The sequence below is a fragment of the Rhinolophus ferrumequinum genome, chromosome 8, assembly GCF_004115265.2.
Source record: "Rhinolophus ferrumequinum isolate MPI-CBG mRhiFer1 chromosome 8, mRhiFer1_v1.p, whole genome shotgun sequence".
NCBI classification, from domain to species: domain Eukaryota; kingdom Metazoa; phylum Chordata; class Mammalia; order Chiroptera; family Rhinolophidae; genus Rhinolophus; species Rhinolophus ferrumequinum.
The window spans coordinates 75,716,674-75,742,321 of record NC_046291.1 but is presented as its reverse complement, the minus strand read 5'-3'; the positions used below and the strand labels follow the sequence as shown (position 1 = coordinate 75,742,321).

Here is a 25,648-nt window from a genome sequence, read left to right as displayed (position 1 = left end):
TACTTTCATACACAATATCCCATTGAGCACCATGTCCGACCTTCAATACCTTCCCCCTGGCAAACATGCCTCAGGAGTATCATTTATACGTTAAACTAAAGGTCAGATACCCTTACAACTCTCCTGAGTATTAACTTGAACACAGTTGTTTAAAAAGGTATCAATAATTTAGCATCAAATGGCTTTGTGTCCTGTTAGAATATTTTCAAGCACCCTGGGAGAAAGGGCTTTGTTATGTTATGTTTTGTTTTGTTTTGTTTTGTTTGATAAGGCAAAAAGTGGAAAGGGGTGTCCCACTGACACCTCTAAAAGCATGCTGTGTTCCCAAGCTTACGACCATCCTCTTCTCTAGGAGTTTTGCTGGTAACACATTGCTCTCAACTTGGAAAAAATAAGGGTATTATTTTCTTTTGATATTCCAGCCAATCAATTAATAAAAATGCATTTGTTTCTAGCTATAATCTTGGCTAAGTTAATAGTCTTAAGGCGTATTTGAAAACTTGAAAGCAGGTTGGGAATCTTGACCACCATTCAGGTCCATGTGTCTCCAGCTAAGGCTGGTGAGCCTTAGGCTGAGGTACTGGGGATACTTAAGGCCACGAGAGAGAGGAGAGAGGTCAGATGGAGCCAGTGGTCTTATACAGGCAGCTCCACATGCAGGGCAGGTATAGAAGGATGGCCCAACAGGAGAAGTCCCTGAGACTGTTTTCTGCAGTCCTTTTCTGGTTTCCTTTGAAAACCAGACAAGCCTGATTTTCAGAGATCTCATGATGCCAAGGAAGAAAGATGTGTCACTTCATACTATTTCATTCTCTAGAGCAAAGCTCTATATGGATTTACATTAAGTGCAACTCTTGAACCTCAGTTTAGAGTATTACACTCACCTAAAAATAAAATCATTGCGTAAGCTACCCCTGAAGAAAGGTAGATTATTTATCACACTTTCTATATGATGGAAATTATTGTGATGATATGAATAATCATGTTTAAGGATAAATTGTGTTTAGTCAAGCTGAACACCGTGCCTTTTCTTCTCTAAATCTTCAAATGCAGTAAGAACACTCCATTTCCATGTATCTTGGTGTAATTGAAAACAGTAGGAAATCCAGGTGGAGTGAGCATTTGGAAAATAGCAACTACCCTTTTTAATTAGCTTGACACCCATGCGGTACCTCCACTTCCTCTTTTTTCCCTCACCCATTAGTTATTATTCTTGATCTCTTATCCTCCATCTCTTCTTCTCCCACATCCTATACAAGAGAAGTCTTGTTGTATTTGCCTTTTAGCTAAAGTCTGCTCTCAGAATAGGATCTAATAGATTAATCCACATTAAAATGTACACGATTAGTGAGGTTTGATGTGGAGGACCCCATGGGATTTAAAGACAAAGGAATACAATTCTAACCGAGGAATTTTAGGCATAAGTAAAACTGTATGAAAGGAATATTTTAAGACCAAATTATCTTCCCAAAACGTCTGAAAAAATACCATAAATATAGCCTCTATAATTAATGTCAAGACTAACCTTGGAGACTGATGGTATATCTTCAAATGGTCCATATCTTCAAATTGGTAGTCTTTCATTTCTACCTGTATAGCACTTCAACTAGAGTGACCGTGTCAACTATTCTGACTGATCATGGATTTTTCTAATGTTATTCTCAAAATATACAACCCACCAGCCCTTAGGGAAAATATGGAAATTGAGACACTCTTTATTTAAATTCATGTAATGGAAAATATTATTAGGTTGGTGCAAAATTAATTGCGGTTTTTGCAATTATTTTTAACCTTCTAAACTGCAATTACTTTTGCACCAACCTAATAAATGTATTTGTAACTTGGTTTCTTACCTCTTAGAAAATCAAATATGTAAGTAGACACTCTATAAATATTCTATTAATGAACATCAACATATGTAACACACCTTAGTTTAATATACCTTCTTTCCATGGCAACAGGTCAGAAGGAAATGATAGATACTAAATCTCTAATGATAGATACTAACCAAGTGTATGTGCATGCATACACAAATATTTCAATAAGACTTTTGATGTAGACCCATGTGACAAAATCATCCAGGAGCAGGAAATCTGGTTTGTATTACATTAGTGCTAGATGAATTTAAATAAGGGAACAATTGGTATTGGAATGCCTTTTCTCTTTTAAGTCAACAAGTAATGTTTTGAGTAATTAGAGTGTGTGCAATTCATTCCTACTGTGTTTCTTCAAAAATAAGACCTAGCTGGATAATCAGCTCTAATGCATGTTTCGGAGCAAAAGTTAATATAAGATCTGGTTTTATTTTACTATAATATAAGACTGAGTCTTATATAATGTAATATAATATAATATAATAATATAAAATACTGGGTCTTACATTAATTTTTAGTCCAAAAGACTCATTAGAGCTAATTTTCCAGCTAGGTCTTATTTTAGGGGAAACAGAGTAGATGGTTAACAGCCCTCAAGTAGTCAAGAATGAAGCTGAGAAGACAGGTCTCTCCTACCCCACTTAAAATAAACCTTTGCCTAATCTTTCTAATGTGATGATAGAAATGAAGAAAGCCAACCTCAAGGCTAGCTCTGGGCTTTCTCTATACATTTGTGTGTGTGTGAGTCCTAAAATCAGGAATGACAATGATATAAATTGTCCAGGGATAGCTTGAGCTTCTAATTCGAGAAAATAATTACGTCTTTTTCACTCTATACCAGAGACGTTACATTTGTAACTCCAAACTTGGGTGTGATTTGTCTAATAATGGAATCACTTGCACAATACTCAAATTTTGAGATTTCTACTGTGTCTCATGAAGATTTAAATCTGATATCATGGTTATTAAAGTGTCTTTCAGCTAAATTAGAGATGCAAATAGAGCATTCACTAGATTGATGATAATCACCCAGCAGTTTTCAAATGAACCTACGAAAACATAAACCCATGTCAAAATTTTAAAAAATGTCATCTATGGCATAATATTTTGGTAATAAAATAAAAATAAATCATTATTGTCATTTGTCTTCAAGAATACATACACACATTGTAAAATAGTTAGGAAATTGATAAAATAATAAATAAAACCAGAGTAATTTTTATAATCCCACTCACTATACACAGATAATCGGTTAACATGGCAGTACATTATATTATATATATATATAATTATATGCATATGTATGTATGATACAATATCATAATATAATACAATATCCTTATATTACATATATAAATAACATATATTGCTTAACTATTTCAGGATATAATGTGAAATTGAATATACATCATAATGGTGTGTCCTTCTAATGTTAACTACAGAGCATATATGCCAACCTGAGTGTATTGCTCAGATGTACTGCATATGTGAAAATATTTTAAAATGCAGGTGCCATTGCCACTGATACTGAATTTGTATGCAAGAGCTGCTTTTAGTGCCTCAAAATAATGCTGGTGCTACAGCTCTCTAATATCAGGAGTGTGTATTCTTTGTTCTTTGCTGAATCCCCAGTGCATAGCACACTTTTGCTACATAGTAAGTACTTAATTGCTACATACTAAGTACTTAATTGCATAGAGAATTAGAGTTCACCAATTCAAGGTCTTTCCATCCAGAATATACTGGAAGATTTCTGTCCTTCCATTTAACCACAATTTAGCACAGGCCCTTCTGCCCAACAGGGAGGATTATGCACTAGTACCATCTTTCTAGCAGAAATACTAACAATACTCATGTGATAGTCTTTCCTGTATTCTCAGAAAGAAAACAATAATATACTTTGTTTCTTGAAAAAAAGGACGCTCAGTCTTTCAGTCTTATCCACTGTCATGGTCAGAAGCATCGTCTTCTTTAACTAGGAAAACGTCTAATGACACCTGAACATCTCAGCAGTTTGGGAGAGCATCAAAAAGTTAAAAGATCTAACTAGGACTTAGCTGATGGTTATTATGATCAGTTTTATTTTGCCTTTGTGTCTGGAATTCAACTTAACTAACCCACTTTAGAATCAGCAGCCAGAAAGGGCTCTCTCTCACCTGAACGCTCAACAGAGCCAGCCATCAACCCTCCAGGAAGTGGCTCGCCCAAGGGTCTAAATTAGAGGCACCTCCCCAAAGAAGATCAAAAGTTATGCTCCACCAACACAGAGACACTGAGAAATGGTTGAATGTGTTCTAAATTAAACTGCCCTGGTGGTGAGTAGAGATCTGCCAAAATCTTTCAATTAATCACTTTTACCTTCAGGGCAGAGTTAGGCCTGAGAGGATTTCAATAGGTTTTTATTGGAACAGGGTTATTTCAGATATTAAACTATGTTGCACAAAGTAAAAATAATGTTATTTTTAAGTTGCTACTCTTGTTAAATAAATGTTGGCAAGCATTCTTGGGGCCTGTATTGTGTCTGTGTATATGTACGTGTGTGGCTTTTCCCTGTGCCATGAACCTCATTCATTTAAAAAAAGTGACCGGGCATGAGTTAGGTAGTAAATATATTCATATAGTCATTTTCATTAATAATATGTTATAAATAATAGAAGAAAGGTTTTAAGGGTATAATTCTCTTCGATACAATTGAGATAGTTTTTCCTACCTCTTCAGCAGTAAGTTAATTAGAATCACCTGCATTTCTTTGGGTGGACACCAAATGGATTGCAAACAAAAACAGATTAAAATAGCTGCTGGAGCTCATGGCATACAGATGACAAGATTCACAAAAAGGACAACAAGGCATTGAAAATGTTCACTTTTCAAACAATTTTAGAGGAAATTTAGCTCTTGCAACTTCTCTGTAAAAGCTGCTTGTAAGTGTGTTGCTGAAAGGCTAGAATAGCTTTGTTTCTGATCCCTTGATGAGTGAGAGAAATGTTTAAGAAAGATCACTTTACAGAGAGATTCAGGCTGAAATGCGATGACTGTGATTCAAGCCAAGCCAAAAATTACAGTTCAGAATGAAAGGGGAGGTACGTGGTTTGGGAATCCATTTTCCCACATTCCTGAATCTCAATCATCCCAGCCAATGTTTAAAAAAAAGTCCAATGGAAAACTATGAGGTCACTTTGTTTAGATATTTTTAAAAATAGGAGTGGAGGGATTGAAAAGAATGAGAGCAATATATGAATTTTAAATCAATATCTATTTCATGTATGATGAGATCAAAGGCTTGACTTTATGTAACTATTATGACTTCATCACAAAAGGAGCCATTTTTCAGTGTTTCTTCTTGGTAAGCCTTTTTTATTCCATGTCCTTAACTTATGAAAGAGTTTGTTGCTAAAATTTTAAAAAGAAAAATGTGTATGTGGGCACAGTCCACAGAGTACTCTTCACTAGGCTCCAAGCTTTTTTTAGGGATGGAATCTTCAGGTTATGCTTCCATGTTTGCTTAAAACTACCGGATGAAAATGGCTGACCAAATTTGGCTGTTTATTCTTATTACCCTTATTTATTTTAACACTCTGAACAAGTCACAATGCCAAAAGAATAATTTATTTACATCAGCATGATCACAGCATAACAATGAAATTCATACATAAAAGAAACACAGAGAATGATATGATACACCTCCAACTTCAATATCTTCCTGTCACATGAAATTTTCCTTAAAGACAAGATAACTCAATTACTAATAATTAGAATCATTGGCCAATATTTGTCTTCAAGACTAAGATTTTTGAAAAGAGGGAAACATGTAAGAGAATTTATCAAAGACGTATGTCCAAGTACTCTGGTTCCCACTCCCCAGAAATAATTTTAGTTGATTATCTTTATCTTAGCAAATTAAGGATATTAGGTTTCCTAGTGAAATTTCACAGGCAAACTCAAGCGCTTTTTGAGATGCTTTTTACTTTCAGATATTTCTAGAAAGGATCCTAAGATTGGTATAGTTTTTGAATCATATTTGTCTACCATATTGCAGGCTTCAGACTGGTAGGCCTCAAATTCTTAGCTGAGTTTAGACATATATGTAAGAATCACTGTGTAAGGAACCACATGGGATAACGTCTTTACACTCTCATTTTACTCAGGTATTAAGCAGAGTACACAAATAATTTTCCTCTGTCTCACACTAGCGATGTTGGAACTTGTTTACTTCTTGTATTTTCCCTTAGTTGCCTATCGTTTAATAATCCGTAAGTGAAAATGCATGATTTTAAAGGCAATTGGCCCAGTAGACAGTCCTAATGGAATCTGAGTTGAATTAAGTATGTGGAAGTTATTTGTAAAAATAAGCCTGGTACATAAAATAATCGTAGCAAATGGAAACTAGGATCTAGCCCTCGGTATTGATGTGAGTTTTCACAATACTTTTCATATACTACTATCTACATTTCTGGACTCTAACAGTATCGATAAATATCTCCAATTATGAGAACGTTAGTGAAATATTATGGCAAGAACTAAGTATAAATATAAGGGGAAAAATTCAACAATGAGGAATGACAGCATACTTTAAGGACAGATAGCTTTTGTGTTCCTAGTAACATTTAAAGAATTCAGTGTGATTCACTTCTACTTATTGAATATTAAGCGTCCAATATCGCACTTAAAGTGAATTGGAGAAATAGGAAACTATTTAATGCAATAAATGGTTTTGCAAAAAATTTTCCAACAATGTAAACTCTGTATCTAGTAATTATTAAAAGCAAGATAGCCAGTCCTTTCCCCCATACATAATCCCCAATTACTCCTATTGTAGGTCTTTGTAAGGCAAGAGCAGTACAATACAGAGTCACTAAGAAATATAACCAGTAATGCACTTAACACTTCAAGGTATTTTGCTTTTTCCCTCTCCCAATTTTATGTTTGCCTTCCCAGGTACCCAAACTGGACAAAACTTGTTAAGAAGTTAGGACTGGGCTGAACAGCAAATATGAGATACATAGGTAGGTAGGTAGGTAGGTAGGTAGGTAGGTAGGTAGGTAGATGATAGATAGATAGATAGATAGATAGATAGATAGATAGATAGATAGATAGGCAGACAGATAGATAGATACATAGATGATAGATGGTAGATAGATATTTTTAGTTAGGACTCTAAGCGATTTTATTTTCTAATATAACATCTTTAACTAGGGTGTATGTGTGGCGGCGGGCGGCAGGGCAGGGGGCGGTGATAATGATTTTAACCACCCAAATGTTCAATGAAAAGTCCTTGAAGAGAAACCCAATCCCTCCTTCTGAACCAATATTCTCTGTATTTGATACCATTTTGTCCTTAGTCCCTTATATCATTTTCTTTACTTTGTGCTCTTTGTACTTTAGGATGTTTAATTTAAATACAGAATTTACCCCTATGTAGAACACTGGCTAGAAAACAAAACAAAATAATGGCTCATTTATTGGCATCACAGTTCTAAGCAGTTTTCTCAGCAATAAAAAAAAAAAAGCACCCTTCTCTTAGTGACCTCGTTTCAGTCTAACATTTCTAGAAAAATTTTAGCAACACATGTTGTTTCCATATCTTATGAGGATAAAACTCTTCTTTTCCATATGAATCTACTATAAACTATCTGGTAGATGAAAAACATTTAATTTGTGAATGAGTAATCAAAATGAACTGTTAGCCAAATGAAACAATCAAACAAAACTAGTGAAGGAAAATTGAAGATAAGTATTTTGATATGATTTTTAAAAGTAAAAGAAAATCTGGTTGCCACAATTGTCTCTATGAAACAAGAATTTATAGCAGAGATACAAGGATAGTAGCACAAACTATCAAATTTAGATGAAAATTGTGAAGAGCTAATTAAACAAATTGAAGTGAAAATATAACTATCTCAATAATAAAGGGAACATTGGCAAAAGCATAAATTGCAATAGGAACTTCTGTAACCACAGAAAAGGATAGGAGTGAGAAAATTAGAGGTATACTGATCCTAGACCCTGTATTAATATATTCTCCCAACATTAGAATAGGAGACACATAACGAGTATTTTAAATGTTTTTAATTTAATACAGATCGTTTATATCCCAGGTGCCAATAAAGAAAAATTATTACATAGCTGTATCTTCACAATCTAATGAAACTTTTGTTTTCAGCATTAAAACGTCTGTCTTTATGAAACACAATGCAAGCCCTCATTTAAGTAGACAGACTGAGAAAACGTGTCTGATTTTCTCCTTCCTCAAAAAAATAAAAATAAAAAAAATCTCAATGCAATAATAGAAAAGATATGTTGAAAAAAATACATAATGATGCTGAAAACAGACAAGGTGCCATCAGCAGACCAGAAATAGAAATTCCAGGAAGACAGAAAGCAGATGGGATCAAACAAGTGAAGAAATTAGAGCAGAAGAAACTTCATTCCCAGACACCACAATTAGGCACAGTTCTTTCCAGGGATGTCCTAGAGAACATCAAAACTTAGGATTGACAAATAAAGTAGAAATTAGCAAGAGGATGGTAAAGAAAGCAAATTACTAAATATCAGATCTAATATCTGGGAGAGCTGGGTCCTTCTCTATATATCCTGCATCCCGGGAAGCACCTGTGGCAACTGCTTGAACCTGAATCAAGCTCTATGAGGACAGAAGAGAGAGTGAAGGAAGGTGGTAGAGAATGGGGTATCTCAGGTCCACTACAACAGACACCAGGTAAGAGAGTTTTAACTGGGAGTAAAATAAAGCATTCCAAATCCAAAATAAAGTCTTCCTTACTTTGATAACTGAAGAACATCCAGGCTAGTATCGACTCACCACCCATTCATTCTACAGGACCCCTCATTCAGCCTGTCCATTCAAGATGGAAGCCAGTTTCCAGAGGGGTGGGGGAAGATGAGAGATGCATGCAAATACAGAAATACCTACGACTACTATTTCTTCTAATTAATTTGGTCTTTCATTCATAAAGGTAATCTGATATTTGAACAACATCCGTCTTAAACAAGTTCTACATGAAAAGAGACAATAGAGGGAAGGATATATTAAGCAAATAAGAAAATGTTTTCTGATTGAAAGAGCCTAAATGTAGGTATATCTGAGTGCAATTTTACTTCCACAAGTTTAAAGAGAAAATATTTATTTTAATCCTGAAAGAAAAAGCAACTCACCTACAAGCATCAAAATCAATTTGATACCAGAATGAACAACAGCAATGTTAGAAGATAATGGAACATTATTTTTCAAAATTAGAAAAGTAAAAGATTAGGAAACTCAAATAAATATTCAAATCAGCAATTAATTATGAAGCAAAAGAAAACAGTCATTGAGATGGAAGAAGTAAGAAAAACTTACCAATCACATACTTTTATTAAAAAAAAAAAAGAGCTCTTAAAAACAAATCCAAGAAAGATTAACAGTAAAACACAAGAAAGGAACAGACTAGAGCTTCACTGTCCAATATGGTAGTTATAAGCCACATGTGGTTGTTATTTAAAATTAAATAAAATAAAAATTTAGTTGCTCAGTTGCATTAACCGCATTTCAAGTGCTCAGCAGCCAGCCATATGTGGCCAGTGACTACTGGTTTGGATGGTTAATATATAGAACATTTCCATCATCACAGCAGTGTTTAATTTGACAAAAATAAGGAACCTAGAAAGAAAGAAGAGAACACACTAGACCTTGACTTTTGTGAGATCTCCTTTGTGAAATAAACTTTTAATGTTAAATCCAATCACACTCCTTAAAAAAAATGGTTAATAGTAATCCATAGATAAGTCACAAAATACTTATAAAGAATAAAGTAACTTGTTCTAAACCTTAAGAATAAAAGCAATAATAACATAAAGAATAAAATTGGAAGTGATGAGAAAAAGGAGAAGGAAAGGGAAAGTAATGTACTAAGTTTCTTATTTTTTAATAGCAAGAGGTAATTTGACACATTAAGAAATAGCAACAGACAAGTGTAATTAATAATAACAAATAGAAATAGGGTATATTGATACGTGGTAGGAACTGTCACTAAACTCTTTCTCTTTTCTGATAAGGTGTCAAGAAATACCATTTAAAGTTAATAAAGTAATAACAGAAATATGACACATTAACATAAGATGAGTGACAACAAAAAGAACTAAAACAGAACTTTTAACAATGACTGTGTTTGAATAGCAGGATGGAATAATTACTTAGTTTTCATTGTATAATCTTCTTTGTGGTTTGATTTTCATTTTTACCAGAAAAGTACATTGCCTGTAGAGGGGGGAAAAATCTATTTAAAATGATTATTTTAAAGTCATGTTTTTATATGGAATAAAAGCATTTCTATTTAACAATCAAAATTGTATCAACTATTTCCTAACGTAGTCATTCTTGAAGGATGGGCATCTCACAGAAATTAGTAAGAGTTAACTCTTACTAAGTTGACAATAGATACAGCATAAATACCAACCATTGAGACCGTACAAATGAACCTTAGAGTTTCAAATTATATCCTGTACTCTCCTTTATTGAATTTAAAGTGTGTGAACAAGATTAAGTTAGCAAGAGAAGATTGGAAACACTTTAATTTAGAGGAGGAAATTTGGGTCATTGAGAACGGCACGAAACCTCCCCTCATATTCAGTTCTGAACCCAAGCAGGACCTTCAGAAAGACAGAAAGAAAAGTGCAGCAGTCTTTGGGGGCAGTCTGGGTGTTCCTGAGCTCATTGGTCCTTGCCAGTGGGAGAAGCACAAGACCAAAGAATTGCGAGAATGACTGTTCTTGTGGTAGTTCTGGCCTCCTAGGAATTAGGAAGTGCCATAAATCTCAAGAGAGGGACTGTTTGTGCAAAATTCCCAGCCCACATTTCAGACTCCAGAGGTTCAGATGCATGTTTTTTTTTTAATGTTACAGAAAAACAAGCAGGCTCTGGGGGCACACCTCTCAACCAGTCTCAAGCTCCACATCTCCATGATTGATCCATCATTCGAGCTCCCAAGAATGCTACCTAATCCACAGTCTGCAACTATTTTAACAGGCTCATCTGCATTGTTAAAAGCTGCCCATGTTTTGGCAGATAAGCCAGTCAACTTTGGAAACAGTGCTGGTCTCTTAGATTTCTTTTTGGAAAGTGTCTGAGATTTATGGTGGGAATTACTCATGACAGCTGCATTCTTTCCACTGGGTTTAGACCACCATTTGATCTAATAACTCCTAATTGTGTGTCTATCCTTGTCTAAGCTTCTTCAGAAGAAAAGGGGGAGGGGGAGATTTTTGAAAATCCCCTACAGCAATACCTGGTGATTCCTGCCAATGGTAAACACTATTTTGAAACTAAAGAAGGTCAGCTGATGATGAACAAATAAACAACATTTCATTTCGGTGAATGTGGATTTCTTCGGGGAAATTTTCACTGCTGCCGTTAATGTTAGTCTGATTTTTTAAAATGTAAAATGACTTAGTTTCGTTGTGTTCCCAAAGTATTTTTAGCCTAACAGGCAAAATTCCTGTCAGCATTCACGGTCGTGATATTTTCTTGAAAGAAGTACCTCTCAAAGTGATTTTTCTCAAAACATCACCGAAGTACAACATGGATACCTTAAAGACATTGCTCATTTAAAAATCAGAAGAGGTCTAATTATGTTTCCAAAATAAGTAGTTTCCAACCCAGCAAGGATAATGTGGTCATGAAAAGGATGTCCAAATCCACCAATTTACATTGGTTTGGTTTGGCATAACTTGTAAAGTTCTTGGAGCAAAAAGAGGATGGCACGTGAATCATTATAATTTGGGTAATATTCCCAGGACTTTGGGTTTGCCATTCTGTGAACCATTCAGGGGAAAGCTAATCAACTTCAAGACTGTCCCTATATAATTTATAACTGCTAAAATTCACTGATATGTTCCAGATTATTTTTCAAAATGTAATACCCTCCTTTTTAATATGTACTTTGTCATTTTCACTCTATTTATGTAATTTAAAAAGTATGATAGCAGGGGAGCATGAGCCATTCAAAGCAGGAGCCACTAATGTCAGAGATTGTTATCCTTCACAAGATAAATGGTATTGATATCTCTGAATCTAAAGGGCTTGGAAGTTGTGTCAAGTTAGATTCAAATTGCATCCAATATGTTTTGCTTTACTCCCTTCTTACTTTCTGGTTTTTATCTTAAGCCGCAAAGCAGTTTCTCTGCTATGACTTAGTTCTACAACCACAGTGGTGGTGACACTGGTCTGAGTTACCCTCCCGTCGCCATCCCCAGCCCTCCCTCCTTTTATCCCAAAAGAAAATTGGGTTATTAATTTAGGATGAGGCTGCTTTGTTTAAATAGTATAGTGCTTTTCAATTGCTCATACAGAATGTATCTAACCCATACTGCTTTCAAATGTTTTTCATTACTGAACTTAAAAAAAAGAAAAAATCCTCTACTGAAATTTATGAAAGACCAAGGGGGAACTTCTTATGTTGTAACTTTAAATTTCTATAAGAGAAAAAGTTTTGGGTTACTGAGGAATAACATTAATTGAAATTCAGTTTACAACTCTAGACAACATTTGCATTTCAATAACATATAAACTATAATATTAGAAGAGGAAGTGTCTAGCCACAAAATAGAAATGTGCTTGATTTTTATATCTCATATAAAGAGATGTGCATATTATAGTGAGGTTTAAGTAAAGGCGTTATTCACAATAAAAATGTGTTGAAATTTAAATAATTTCATTTCCTGCTGACCTCTGATAAGGTCTCAACTAATTAGGAAAACAAAATTAATTTTAAAAATATAATAGTAAATTTTCTCATTTTTATTGTAATAGATATTAATTGACATCTCATCTTCAATCATTATTTTAAATAGGGCTAATATGACTGATTCTTTCAAAAAACCTAGTAAGGTTTCTCATTTGGGGAATGTAGAAACCTACATATTCCATTGATGTTTTTATTTTCTAAAATATTCTGTTTTGCAAATTTCTTCAGAGGAACTGATAATACGTGGAAGAAAACAGGACCACTTTCTTTGACCAAACTTTGTTTGTTTGTATTGGCAAGCAAGATGACATTATTCACCATTTGTGGTTCTATGTGGACTTTACTTCCAAATCCCAAACTATCACCAAAGGCCCCAAACTTGCCATCATGAACATTATCCTGTAGACAATATGGAGCCACTGAAGGTGATTTCAGAGAAGAATTCCAAAATATAGTCCTTAATAGCTACATGTTCAGAAAAATTAAGCATACTCCCAAGAGGGAAAACTTTGAAAGGGACACAATTACTTGAATGCATACATTTTAATCTTTTTAAAATCGATCACATTATTTAAAATTTTATATTTAAAACTAAGTACCAAATGATATCTAATGGTAAAGCAAGAAAGAGATGGTTAATCAATTATAAAATTCTGGGTGTATGAGCATAAATTGAAGATCAACGTGGTCTAATACCAAAACTAGGAATCAAATATTAGAACATTTTGAATTAGGAGGACTGTCACATGTAAGTTGTCAAACGTACATTGTACTTAAAAGCAAACAAATGGGAGTACCTTTTGGTTAATGGAGCTATTTTGTGCATCAGGAAGAAAAATGTATTTGATTTTTATTAATGTATGTGACTTAGACACTTCACACTAATAGGTATCCAACCTCATTCAAACTCCTTACATAGTCATAATACTCAGAAGGGACAGAGACGTGGTAATTTATTATTAGATTATTCTAGAACTACAAAACTTACACCAATTAATATACTTACTAATAGCTGTTCCATTTTATTGACGTTATCCCAAGTTACTCTACAGTTTATTACATGGAACAGTAAAAACCATAGTGAGGAAGAATAGATGGGTCCAAGAGCTTTTAGGGCAGAAATTACTCCTGGTAACACCATAATAATGGATCCATGTCATTATGCATTTGTTCAAACCCATAGAATGTACACCAAGACTGATCACAATGTAAACAGTGGTCTTCCGGTGATGATGATGTGTCCGTGTAGGTTCACCAGTTTAATAAATGTATCGCTCTTGTGGAAGATGTTAATGGGGGAGGCTGTGCATGTGGGGGGCAGGGGGTATATGGGAAATCTCCATACCTTCCCCTCAATTTTGCTGTGAACCTAAAACTTCCCTAGAAAATAATGTCTTAAAAAATGAAAGATTGTTTTGAATTATGCCATTAATACCAGTATTGCATGTTATGTTTTTCTACCCTAACCTACTGATGATATATTTTTCACAATGACAGAAACGTTCCTACTAAAGTATGTAAAAACAGACATGGTAAAGCAATAAAGAAGCCCATTTCACGTTGGCAAAGAGCTTTGCAAAGCCTTTATTCTTTTACACTATAACAATAAATTCTATTCAATGTATTTAATACTTATGATTATGAATTACAATGTTTAACCATGGTGCTATATGTTCTTAGAGAAACTGTTGAAATCGTAACCTCTACATTGGCTGGTAATCTCACCCAGACCTCTCTGAGGGCATAGTACACATTAAGGAATATACACTCCTGACATTAAAATTATGTAATCAACATTTCTTAGGGGGAATGATAGTGTTTGAATAAGTGTTTCTCTTTTGATTTTCCTGTTTCTTTGTCTTTTTGATAACTTTGTCAGGAAATAACTAGAGTATCAGTAGATGAGTGGGAGAACAAGTGGTTGATTATCTAAAGTTACTGCCAGCATAAGTTATTTTGAATTATAGATGACTAATCTGAATTTTTAGATTATTTATAGTTTTAAATAATCTGAAACTAATTTCACCATTTTCTCAAGGATTCCTTTTTATTTTTTCGCTCCATAATGGAGCACCCCATTACCTGTAATACACTAGAGATTATCAAACTAGTTATACATGTGGAATAGAATTTTCATTCTGTAGTTTGAAATAATCATACATGTTATGCTCTAGTGATATTGGAGAAAGAGAATGGAACAAAATGAATAGCATAGGACAGGACAGGAAAGAATAGAATAGACTCAGATAGAATAGAATAGAATATAATAGAATAGAATAAGAATAGAATAGAATAGAATAGAAGGATGGGGGGAGGGAAGAGAGAGAGAATGAAAGAGAAGACAGGAATAGAGAGACACAAGAAGGAAAGGAGGGAAGAAGAAACTAAGAAAGAAAGGGAAAGATGGAAAGAAGGGAGGAAGGGAAGGAAGACTCCACAAATGGCTGGGTTATTTTACCTTTCCAAAAAGGGCAATGATACACGTATACATGAAGGTTCTCCTTCTCTGCCACCATACACCGCCCAGTTTAATTCCTATCTTTTTCTTGAGAATGAAGCTTAACTATACTGTGAAGTCCCATGCTACCTACTGATCTTTTATGGTTCAACTGGACTCAAATTTGTTGATCATTAACTGTCACTGAGCTTCATGATTAGTCTGTTGAGATTAAAATATTGCAGATCATTTGGTTTAGGACATAGAAATGTGCTTCGTCTGTGAGGAAGAGATATTTGGTGGTGATTTACTACTGTCTTTCTTCCCCATTTATTAATTTTTGTCTTTTACCATCTCAGTTTTCTAATCAGCTAATATAAAACATGCTCTTTTATTTTCAGGTCTAGATGTTGATGGAATATATCGAGTTAGTGGCAACCTCGCAACAATACAGAACTAAGATTTATTGTCAACCAAGGTAAGAGATTTCTTCACTTTAGATGTTTTCTCAGTAGTTTCATCTCTACCAGTGTTTCAGATTCTGTGCTGTCTGCTTTGTGAATATATAATGATAAAAGCTTTAAAGGGAGAAAGAGAAAGTTGAAGAATGTAAACAATTATCACCAGATAATAAAAGATAGTCAGTTTACATGAAGCTAAATAGAATAGAGAGAGGGACCAACTAATAGTTTATGTGAAATAAATAATGAGTGGAATACAATAAACTGAAAATGGAAAAGAGAAGAATAAATGAAAGAAAAATAACCTAACTTCTAAAAGTGTAACTGGCATGTAACAGACATTTAATACATGTTGATAAATGAAGGAATATATGAATGATGGAAAATTTAAGAGTCAAGAATCACAGATGTTTTGAAGAATATATAACCAATAAGTAAAAGAATTAAAAATTAGGAAATGCATATATCATTAAAGAATTACAAATTAAAACAAAAAACGTGGTACTACTACATAGCTATTAGAATGTCTAAAATCTGAAACAACTGACAGCACGAAATGCTGACGAGGTTGTGGAACGACAGAAACTCCTCATTCCCTGCTGGTGGAAATATAAAATGGTACAGCCACTTTGGAAGATAGTTTTGGCTTGTTTCTTATTAAAATAAACATCTTATTTATGTCTGTATGTAGATATTATTTTTGTTTTGTTTCCTTTTCTTTTTTTATTATTAGTTTTCAGGTGTACGAAACAACATAGCGATTAGACATTATATACCTCACTAAGTGATAGTCCAATAAGTCTACTATCCATCTGACACTGTACATAGTTATTACAATGTTATTGATTATATTCCCTATGCTGTACTTATATCCTGTGACTATTTTATTTAATTAGAGTTGACATTCAATATTATTTTATTTTAGTTTCACGTGTACAGTGTAGTGGTTAGACATTTATATAATTTATGAAGTGACCCCTCCGCCGTAAGTCTAGTACCCATTTGACACTATACTTAATTTCACAATATTACTGACTACATTCCTCAAACTGTACTTTACATCTAGGTAACTATTTTGTGACTACTAATCCATTCACCTTTCTCGCCCAGCCCCCCAAATCCCTTCCATCTAGTAACCAACAGTTTGTTCTCTGTATCCCTGAGTCTGTTTCTGTTTTGTTTGTCATTTATTCTGTCTTTAGATTCCACTTGTAAGTAAGATCATACGGTATTTGTCTTTCTCAGTCTGACTTATGTCTCTTAGCATAATACCCTCTACGTCCATCTATGTTATCGCAAATGGTAAGTTTCATTCTACTTATAGCCCAGTAATAGTCCATTTTATACATGTACCACGATTTCTTTATCCAATCATCTATTAATGGGCATGTTGGTTGTTTCCATATCTTGGCTATTGTGAATGGTGCTGCTGTAAACACAAGGGTGCATGTATCTTTTCAAATTGGTGTTTTGGATTTTCTTTGGATAAATACCCAGGAGTGGCATTGCTGGGTTATAAGGTAGTACTATTTTTTAATTTTTTGAGGAACTTCCATACTGCTTTCCACAGTGCTTCACCAATTTGCAATCCCATGAACAATACATGAGGGTTACCTTTTGTTCACATCCTTGCCAACACTTGTTTGTTGGTTTATTGATGATAGCCATTCTGACAGGTGTTAACTGATATGTCACTGTGGTTTTTATTGCATTTCTCTGATGATTAGTGATGTTGAGCATCTTTTCATATGTCTGTTGGCCATCTGTGTGTTCTCTTCTTTGGAGAAATGTCTATTCATGTCCTCTGCCCATTTTTTTTTTTTTTTATTAAAGATTTTATTGGGGAAGGGGAACAGGACACACTGTTCCCCAAAACAGTGTGTACTTCCAGGACTTTTTTCCAAGTCAAGTTGTTGTCCCTTCAATCTTAGTTGTGGAGGGTGCCATTCAGCTTCAAGTTGTTGTCTTTTCAGTCTTAGTTGTGGAGGGCGCAGCTCAGTTCCAGGTCCAGCCACCATTGCTAGCTGCAGGGGTCACAGCCCACCATCCCTTGCAGGAGTCGAGGAATTGAACTGGCAACCCTGTGGCTGAGAGCCCACTCTCCAACCAACTGAGCCATCCGGGAGGCAGCTCAGCTCAACATGCCATGTTCAGTCTTAGTTGCAGGGGGTGGAGCCCACCTACCCTTGCAGGACTTGAGGAGTTGAACCGGCAAACTTGTGGTCAAGAGCCCACTGGCCCGTGTGGGAATCGAACCGGCAGCCTTCGGAGTTAGGAGCACGGAGCTCCAACAGCCTGAGCCACTGGCCGGCCCCTGCCCATTTTTTTAATTGAATTGTTTGTTTCTTTGGTGTTGAGTTGTATGAGTTTTTATAAATTTTTGGATATTGACCCCTTATATGTATCATTGGCAAATATCTTTTCCCATTCAGTAGGATATATTTCCTTTTGTTGAAGGTTTCTTTGCTGTGCAAAATCTTTTTAGTTTTATGTAGTCCCATTTGTTTATTTTTTCTTTTGTTTCGCTTGCCTGAGGAGATACATAGGATATAGGAGATATAGATATAAATATATATATGTGTGTGTTTACTTCCTATATTTGTTCTAAGAGTTTTATGGTTTCTGGCCTTACATTTAAGTCTTTAATCCATTTTGAGTTTATTCTTTTATATAAAGTAAGAAGGTGGTCCTGTTTCATTTTTTTTGCATGTATTCAGTTTTACCAGCACCATTTATTGAGCAGATGACTTTACCCCAATGTATATTCTTGCTTCCTTTATCATAGATTAAATGATTATATATGCATGGATTTATTTCTGGGCTCTCTATCCTGTTCCATTGATCTATATGTCTGTTTTTAGCCAATAACAAGCTGTTTAGATTCTCTATGGCCTTGCAATATAGTTTGATATCAGGTAGCGTAATACCTCAAGCTTTGTACTTCTTTCTCAAGATTGCTGTGGCTATTTGGGGTCTTTATGATTCCATATAAGTTTTAAGATTATTCATTCTAGTACTGTGAAAATGCCATTGGTATATTGATAGGGATCATATTGAATCTACATACAGAGGGTGCCAAAAAAAATGTATATACATTTTAAGAAAGGAAAACTGTATTAAAATTGTAATATTCAATATATACCAACAATAAAAGATGAATACAGGTCACATTTGACTTCTGCAATTACAAGAGGTGCTCAAAGTCGTTACCATCAGCATCCAGACACTTCTAATTATGGTCAACTACTGCTTAAGCAAAGTTGAGCACAATGTCCACTTGTATACATATTTTTTGGCATGCCCTGGTATTGCTTTTGGTAGTATGGACATTTTAACTAAATTAATTCTTTCTATCCATGAGCATGGTGTATGTTTCCATTTATTTGTGTCTTCTTTAATTTCTCTCGTCAATGTCTTATAATTTTGAGTACAGGTCTCTCATTTCCTTGTTAAATTTATTCCAGGTTTTATTTTATTTATTTATTTATTTTGATGTAATTGTAAATGGGATTGTTTTCTTAATTTCTCTTTCTGATTGTTATTGGTGTATAAAAATGCAACTGATTTCTGAATATTCATTTTGTATCCTTCTACTTTCTAATTCATTTATCAGTTCTAATAGTTTTTGTGTGTGTGTGTGTGTGTAATCTTTGGGATTCTCTCTCTCTATATATATAGTATCATGTCATCTGCAAATAATCACAGTTTTATTCTTCTTTTCTAATTTGGATGCCTTTTATTTCTTTTTATTGTCTGATTGCTGTGGCTAGGACTTCTAGTACTATGATGAATGAAAGTGGAGAAAGTGGACAACCTTGCCTTCTTCCTGATCTTAAGGAGAATGCTTTTAGCTTTTCCTCATTGAGTATGATGTTAGCTGTGGGTTTGTCATATATGGCTTTATTATGTTGAGATATATTTCCTCTGTTCTTATTTTATTGAGAGTTTTTATAATAAATGGATGCTGGATTTTGTCAAACACTTTTTCTCTACCTATTAATACTTATATGACCATATGATTTTTATTTTTCATTTTGTTTATGGAATGAAGCAAATTAATTGATTTGCAGATACTGAACCACTTTCCATACCAGGAATGAATGCCATTTGATCATAGTGTGTGATTGTTTTAATGTACTGCTGAATTATGTTTGCTAATGTTTGTTGAGGATTTTTGCATCTATGTTCACTAGAGATATTAGCCTACAGTTTTTGTTTTTTGTAATGTCTGTCTTCTTTTGGAATCAGGGCGATGGTGTCCTTGTAAACTGATCTTGGGAGCCTTCCCTCCTCTTAGATTTCTTGGAATAGTTTAAGCATAGGTGCTAATCTTTTTGAATGTTTGCCAAAATTCACCTGTGAAGCATCTGGTCCAGGACTTTGGTTTTTTTTGGGAGCTTGTTGATTACCGATTCAATTTCATTAGTAGTAATTGATCAGTTTCAGATCGTCTGTTTCATTTTATTCAGCCTTGAAAAAATTATATGCTTTTAGGACTTTATCCATGTCTTCCAGATTGTCCAATTTGTTAGCTTATAGTTGCTTATAGTTTTTTCTTATTTTTTTTATTTTTATTTTTTGTATTTCTGTGGTGTCAGTTGTGACTTCTCCTCGTTTATTTTTGATTTTATTTATTTGGATCCTCTCTCTCTCTCTCTCTCTCTCTCTCTCTCTCCTCTCTCTCTCTCTCTCTCTTTCTTTCTCTCTCTCTCTCTCTCCTCCCTCCTTCCTCCCTCTCTCATGAGTTTGGTTAAAGTTTTGTCAAATTGTTTATCTTTTCAAAAATCTAGCTATTGTTTTCATTGATCTTTGTGGGTTTTTTTTTAAAAAAACCTCTATTTAATTTATTTCCTCTCTGATTTTTATTATTTCCTTCCTTGTACTCACTTTGGGCTTTGTTTGCTGTTCTTCTGAAGTTTCTTTAGGTATAAATTAAACTGTTTACTTGCGGTTTTTCTTGTTTCTTAAGGTAGCCTTGTATTGCTATGAATTTTTCTCTTAGGACTGCTTTCTCTGTGTCCTATAGATTTTGGGTTACTATGTTTTCATTTTCATTTGTCTCAAGGTATCTTTGATTTCTTCCTTGACCTTGTTGTTGACCCATTCATTATTTAGTAGAGTGTTATTTAGCCTCCAGGTGTTTGTGTATCTTTTAATTTTTTTCTTGTAATTGATTTCTAATTTCATTCCATTTTATTCAGAGAAGATGCTTGCTATGATTTCAATCTTCTTAAATTTGTTGAGACTTGTTCTGTGTCCTAACGTGATCTATCTTGGAAAATGTTCCATATGCATTTAAAAAGAATGTGTATTCTGCTGCTTTGGGGTAAAATACTCTAAAATATTAATTAAATCCATCTGATCTAGTGCGTTATTTAGGGCCACTGTTTCCTTGTTGATTTTCTGCCTGGAAGATCTGTCCATTGGTGTCAATGGGATGTTAAAGTACCCTAATATGATTGTGTTACTGTTGATCTCTACCTTTGTCGGTCAATATTTTATGTTTTTAGGTGCTCCTATGTTGGATGCATAGATGTTTGCTAGGGCTGTGTCCCCTTGTGGGATTGACCCCTTATCAGTATGGTGATGTTCTTCTTTGTCTCTTATTATGATCTTTATTTTGAAGTCTGTTTTGTCTGATATAAGTATTGCTACCCCAGCTTTTTACCCATTTTGATTTGTGTGAAATCTTTTTCCATATCTTTGCTTTCAATGTCTTTCAACCTAGGTGCATCTCTTGTAGACAGCATTATGCATGGTCTTTTTTTCTTATCCATTCAGCTACCATATGTCTTTTGATTAGAGCATTTAATCCATTTACATTGAATGTGATTATGGACGAGGTACATAGTTATTGCTATTTTATTCATATTTGTATTCTTCTTTGTTTGTTTTCCCCTTCTTAAAGAAGTTTTTTTTAAAACCGTTTCTTGTAATACTGGCTTGATGTAATGAATTTACTTAGCTTTTCTTATCTAGAAAGCTCTTATCTCTTCTTCAGTTTTAAATGATAACCATGCTGAGTGAATGACTCTTGGTTGTAAGCCCTTATTTTTCATCACCTTGATATTTCCTGCCACTCTCATCTGGCCTGAAAAGTTTGTGTTGAGATAGCAGCTGACAGTTTTATGGGAGCTCCCTTGGAAGTAACTAGTTGTCTTTCTCTTTCTGCTTTTAGGATTCTTTCTTTGTCTTTAACCTTTCCCATTTTAATTATAATGTGTTTTGGTGTGGGCCTGTTTGGGTGTCTCTTGTTTGGGGACTCTTGGTGCTCCTAGACTTATATGGTTTTTTCCTTCACCAGGTCTAGGGAAGTTTTCAGTCATTATTTGTTCAAACAGCTTCCAGATCCCTACTTTCCTCTCTCTTCTTCTGGTACTCCTATGATGTGAATGTTATTCAAAGTCCCTTAAACTATCTTTGTTTTTTTTTCTTATTCTTTTTACTTTCTGTTGTTCCAATGAGAGTGTTTTCACTACCTGTTTTTTTTAAAATCGCTGATTTGATCCTCTGCTTCATCTAATCTGCTGATTCCTTCTAGTGTATTCTTCATTTCAGTTATTGTATTCTTTATTTCTGACTTGTTCTTTTTTATGGTTTCTATGTTCTTCTTTGTGTTTACTTCCCCTTTGTTGAAGGTCTCACTAGTTCCTTAAGCATTCTTTTAACCAGTGTTTTAAACTTTGTTTCTGGTAGGTTGGTGGCTATCAATTTATTTCGTTCTTTTTCTGGTGTTTTCTCCTGTTATTTTATATGAAAACATGTTTCTTTGCTTCCTCATTCTGACTGCCTCTCGGTGTTTGCTTCTATGATTTAGGTAGATCTCCTATGTCTCTCCGTCTTTGCCAGGAGACCTTATGTAGTATGTATCCTGTGTGATCCAGTGGCAACAGTCTTCTTGATCACCTGTGGGTGTGTTCAGGAGTGCCCCTTGTGTGTGTTGTGTGTATTCTCTTGTGGAATTGAGCCTTGATTGTCCTTGATATATCAGTGGGTGGGAATTGACTCTCAGGTTGACTGGCTGTGAGGATTGGCTACATCCACAATGTATGAGCTGCTATGTGAAGGTGATCTCTCAGAGGGGGATTTGCCCCAGTGGGATGTTATGCCTATTGAGACCACCCTTTATGTGTGCCACTTGTGAGACTAATCAGGTTGTGCTCTGGTCTGAGGCTAGCCTGTGGTTGTTGGTTTTCTTGGGAGGGGTTCCCATGCCGCCCAATTTCAGCTCTGCCTGTAACTGGTCTCAGGCTATCTGTAGGAGCTACAAAGTTTAATGTAGTGTGGTTTGCTGCCTGTGCTGAACAGGAGGTGTGTGGGGGGTGCCTCACTGTGAACTGTGGTTGGCTGCCACCAGTACTAGGTCTGGCACGCTTAAGCAAAGGTCCAGGGTCCCCTAGGCCTGTTTGCCACCTGCTGGCTGCCCATAAGACCACAGCCCCTGAAAGAGGTCTCTCCTTAGGGTACACATCTGGGCAGGTTGACCAGGTGTTGAGAGTGCCCTGGTGGATGTAGCACTAGCTGGGTGGCGGAGGGGGGTCCCCAGAAAGTCCATGGGGTGTGGCCACTGTTTTTTACAAAAATGCAGATTCAGTTCTTATGCCAGTGTTGGGCCTTTGACCACTTCGCAAAATGACCTGAGAATACCAGAGCCAGCCACAACTTTTCTTTGGCCCACAGATCCCCGAGGGCCACCCAAGAGAGACTGCAGCACCAGCTGTGGCTGACCATTCTAACAACCAAAAGTTCCCTAGGTCACCACAGGCCTTCCACAGATTGCGGGGCAGGGCTGGCCAACCCAGGAGCTGAGAGTGCCTCCCCAGTGATGCAGCACTACTGGGTGGAGCGGAGACCCAAGGCGTCACCAAGGTGATGTGCACACGTGGATTTTACCAGACCAATGAGGTCTCAGATTTGGCTTTTTGGGGAACGGTTCAACACAGGAAAGATGGCACCCTCCTGTAGGCTATATGTGAGGCAGACTTCACACAGCTACAATGACAGCTATCTCTTCAGCCTTCACCTGGAAGCCACACAACTCAGACTTTCCATATTGCTAAGTGAAAGAAACCAGTCTGAAAAGGCTACATTCTGTGTTTATCCCAATCCGATGACAATCTGGAAAAGGCAAAAATTACGCAGACAGTAAAAGTTCAGTGGCAGCAGAGAATTTGAGGGGAGGGATAGGTAAATAAGTGATTACAGGGGTTTTTTAGGGGTCATGAAACTATTCTGTTTTGTTAGTGTAATGGATACATGGCATTATATGTTTGTCAAAATCTATATAATGCACAACACAAAGAGTGAAACTTAATGTAATCTATAGACTTTCGGTTAGTAATAAAGTATCAATGTTGGCTCATCAATTATAACAAATGTACCACACTAATGCAAGACGTTAAATATTAATAATAAGGGAAATTGGGCTGGTGGGAGGCAGGGGGGAGGTCTGAGAGAAAGAGTACAAAGGGTATATGGGAGTTCTATATTTTCCATTCAGTTTTTTCTATAAACCTAAAACTCTCTTTAAAAGACTACAGATTTTTTTTTTTGGGGAAAAAAAAAGAAAACAAAGAGACTAAAACATCATAATGTGGTGTTATAGATAGTTCATAGGTTTAAATCAGACACATATTGAAGAACCCACTCTCTCTCCTTGTGCCCTTGGCACTTTATTTAACCTCTCTGTACTCTGTTTTTTATCAGTAAAGACTGGGGGGTATAAGCAGGGGGGAGTACGTTGGAAACATTTGTGAGGATTACCTTAGTATCGTAACAGACTCAGGGTATTTGTTCAAATATGTACGTTTTCCTTTCACTTAAAAACAGTCAATGGTTTCTCTGCCTTCTGGAAAATTTGCACGGTCTTCATACTCTGGCTTCCCACCTAACTTCCAACTAGCTTCAGATCTTCTGAATTTTTTTTACAATACATTCCTAACTATCTTCCCATATTTTCATACTGTTGTATTAACTTAATGTCTGTGCATTTTCTCTCCCCTCTACTTTCAATATCCTCCTATCTTTTCCTCCTCACCCCACATACACAAGCTTCCTGCAGGGTAGATTCTCCTTCTTTTCCAAGGCCCAAATTATAAATAATTCCCTCCTGGGTTCCCATTGCACTGGGTCATTGAATTTACTATAGTACATACACATCTAACTTCTAAAATTCCATTTATTGTAAGACCCAGAGATATAATGCCATCTTTTGGAGAGAATATTATCACATGTACTCAGTGATTATATTTCAGAAACATTAAAATTTGAAAGTCTTGGAATAAAAATAAAATAGGATACTAGTTAAAATAGCTGCCTCTTCCACAATTTCTATACACTTAAAAATGTAGGACCTGAATCATCTTTGTATCTTCACCTATTAACCAGTAGTAGCCTTTGGATCTCCACAGAAGGAATTATTAGTTAACATTTATTGAATAACATGTGTGTCTCTCTGTTTGTGTATGTGTGTGTGTGTCTGTGTTGCATGCAGAAGTACTATTATTGAGAAGCACTAGACTTTCCAGCAGTTCAACTCGGGTTAACCGTTCTTTTAAGTGTTTACTACAGTACCTTTGAGCAGTAGCCACATGACTCTTATTTCTGAGAATTTCTATAACTGAGAATCTCCACAGTTTGCTTGCTCACTAATGTGAACTTTTGCCTTTCACAATTACTCTCTTCCTGGGCAAGAAAAAGAACTAAACTTTACCTCATTTACTCATATTGCCCCCCATTAGAGTGACCCAGAGCACCCCCTCTGTGAGTAAAAATTGGATAAAACAGTCCCGGCCTCATTTTCATTCCTGTTTATAACCAGCTAAAATCACGCTTGTAATATATTTCATACTGAAACATATCCTGATTGGAATTCTAGACAGCTGGGGCAACACATTTCTTCTACAAAGAAGAAATCTGAAAACAGAAGCCATGGTAGAAACAAACACTAGTTGCATTTCCTGCCTTAAAAAAATTATGCTCAGCAGTTTGAAAAGGAAAAAAAAAACTGCAATGAAAATATGAAATCTGTCCATCGCGTCTTTTGCAATCCAAACTTTAGCGTCCTCTGAGGCTGTAACTGCTCATGTTTCCATGAGAGTTGACAACGTAAAGCTGGACAGAGGCCTGAGTTGGTATCTG

At 35.4% G+C, this 25,648-nt stretch overlaps 1 protein-coding gene across 1 annotated transcript in view; it reads left to right on the top strand.

Annotated features, from left to right (window-relative positions):
- The window catches only part of ARHGAP15 (Rho GTPase activating protein 15), a 620,743-nt gene that overhangs the window by 407,462 nt on the left and 187,633 nt on the right, over window positions 1-25,648 (top strand). Inside the window, 2 exon segments of the mRNA XM_033112294.1 lie at window positions 15,449-15,499; window positions 15,502-15,525. Of these exon segments, the coding sequence (XP_032968185.1) occupies window positions 15,449-15,499; window positions 15,502-15,525 (75 nt within the window).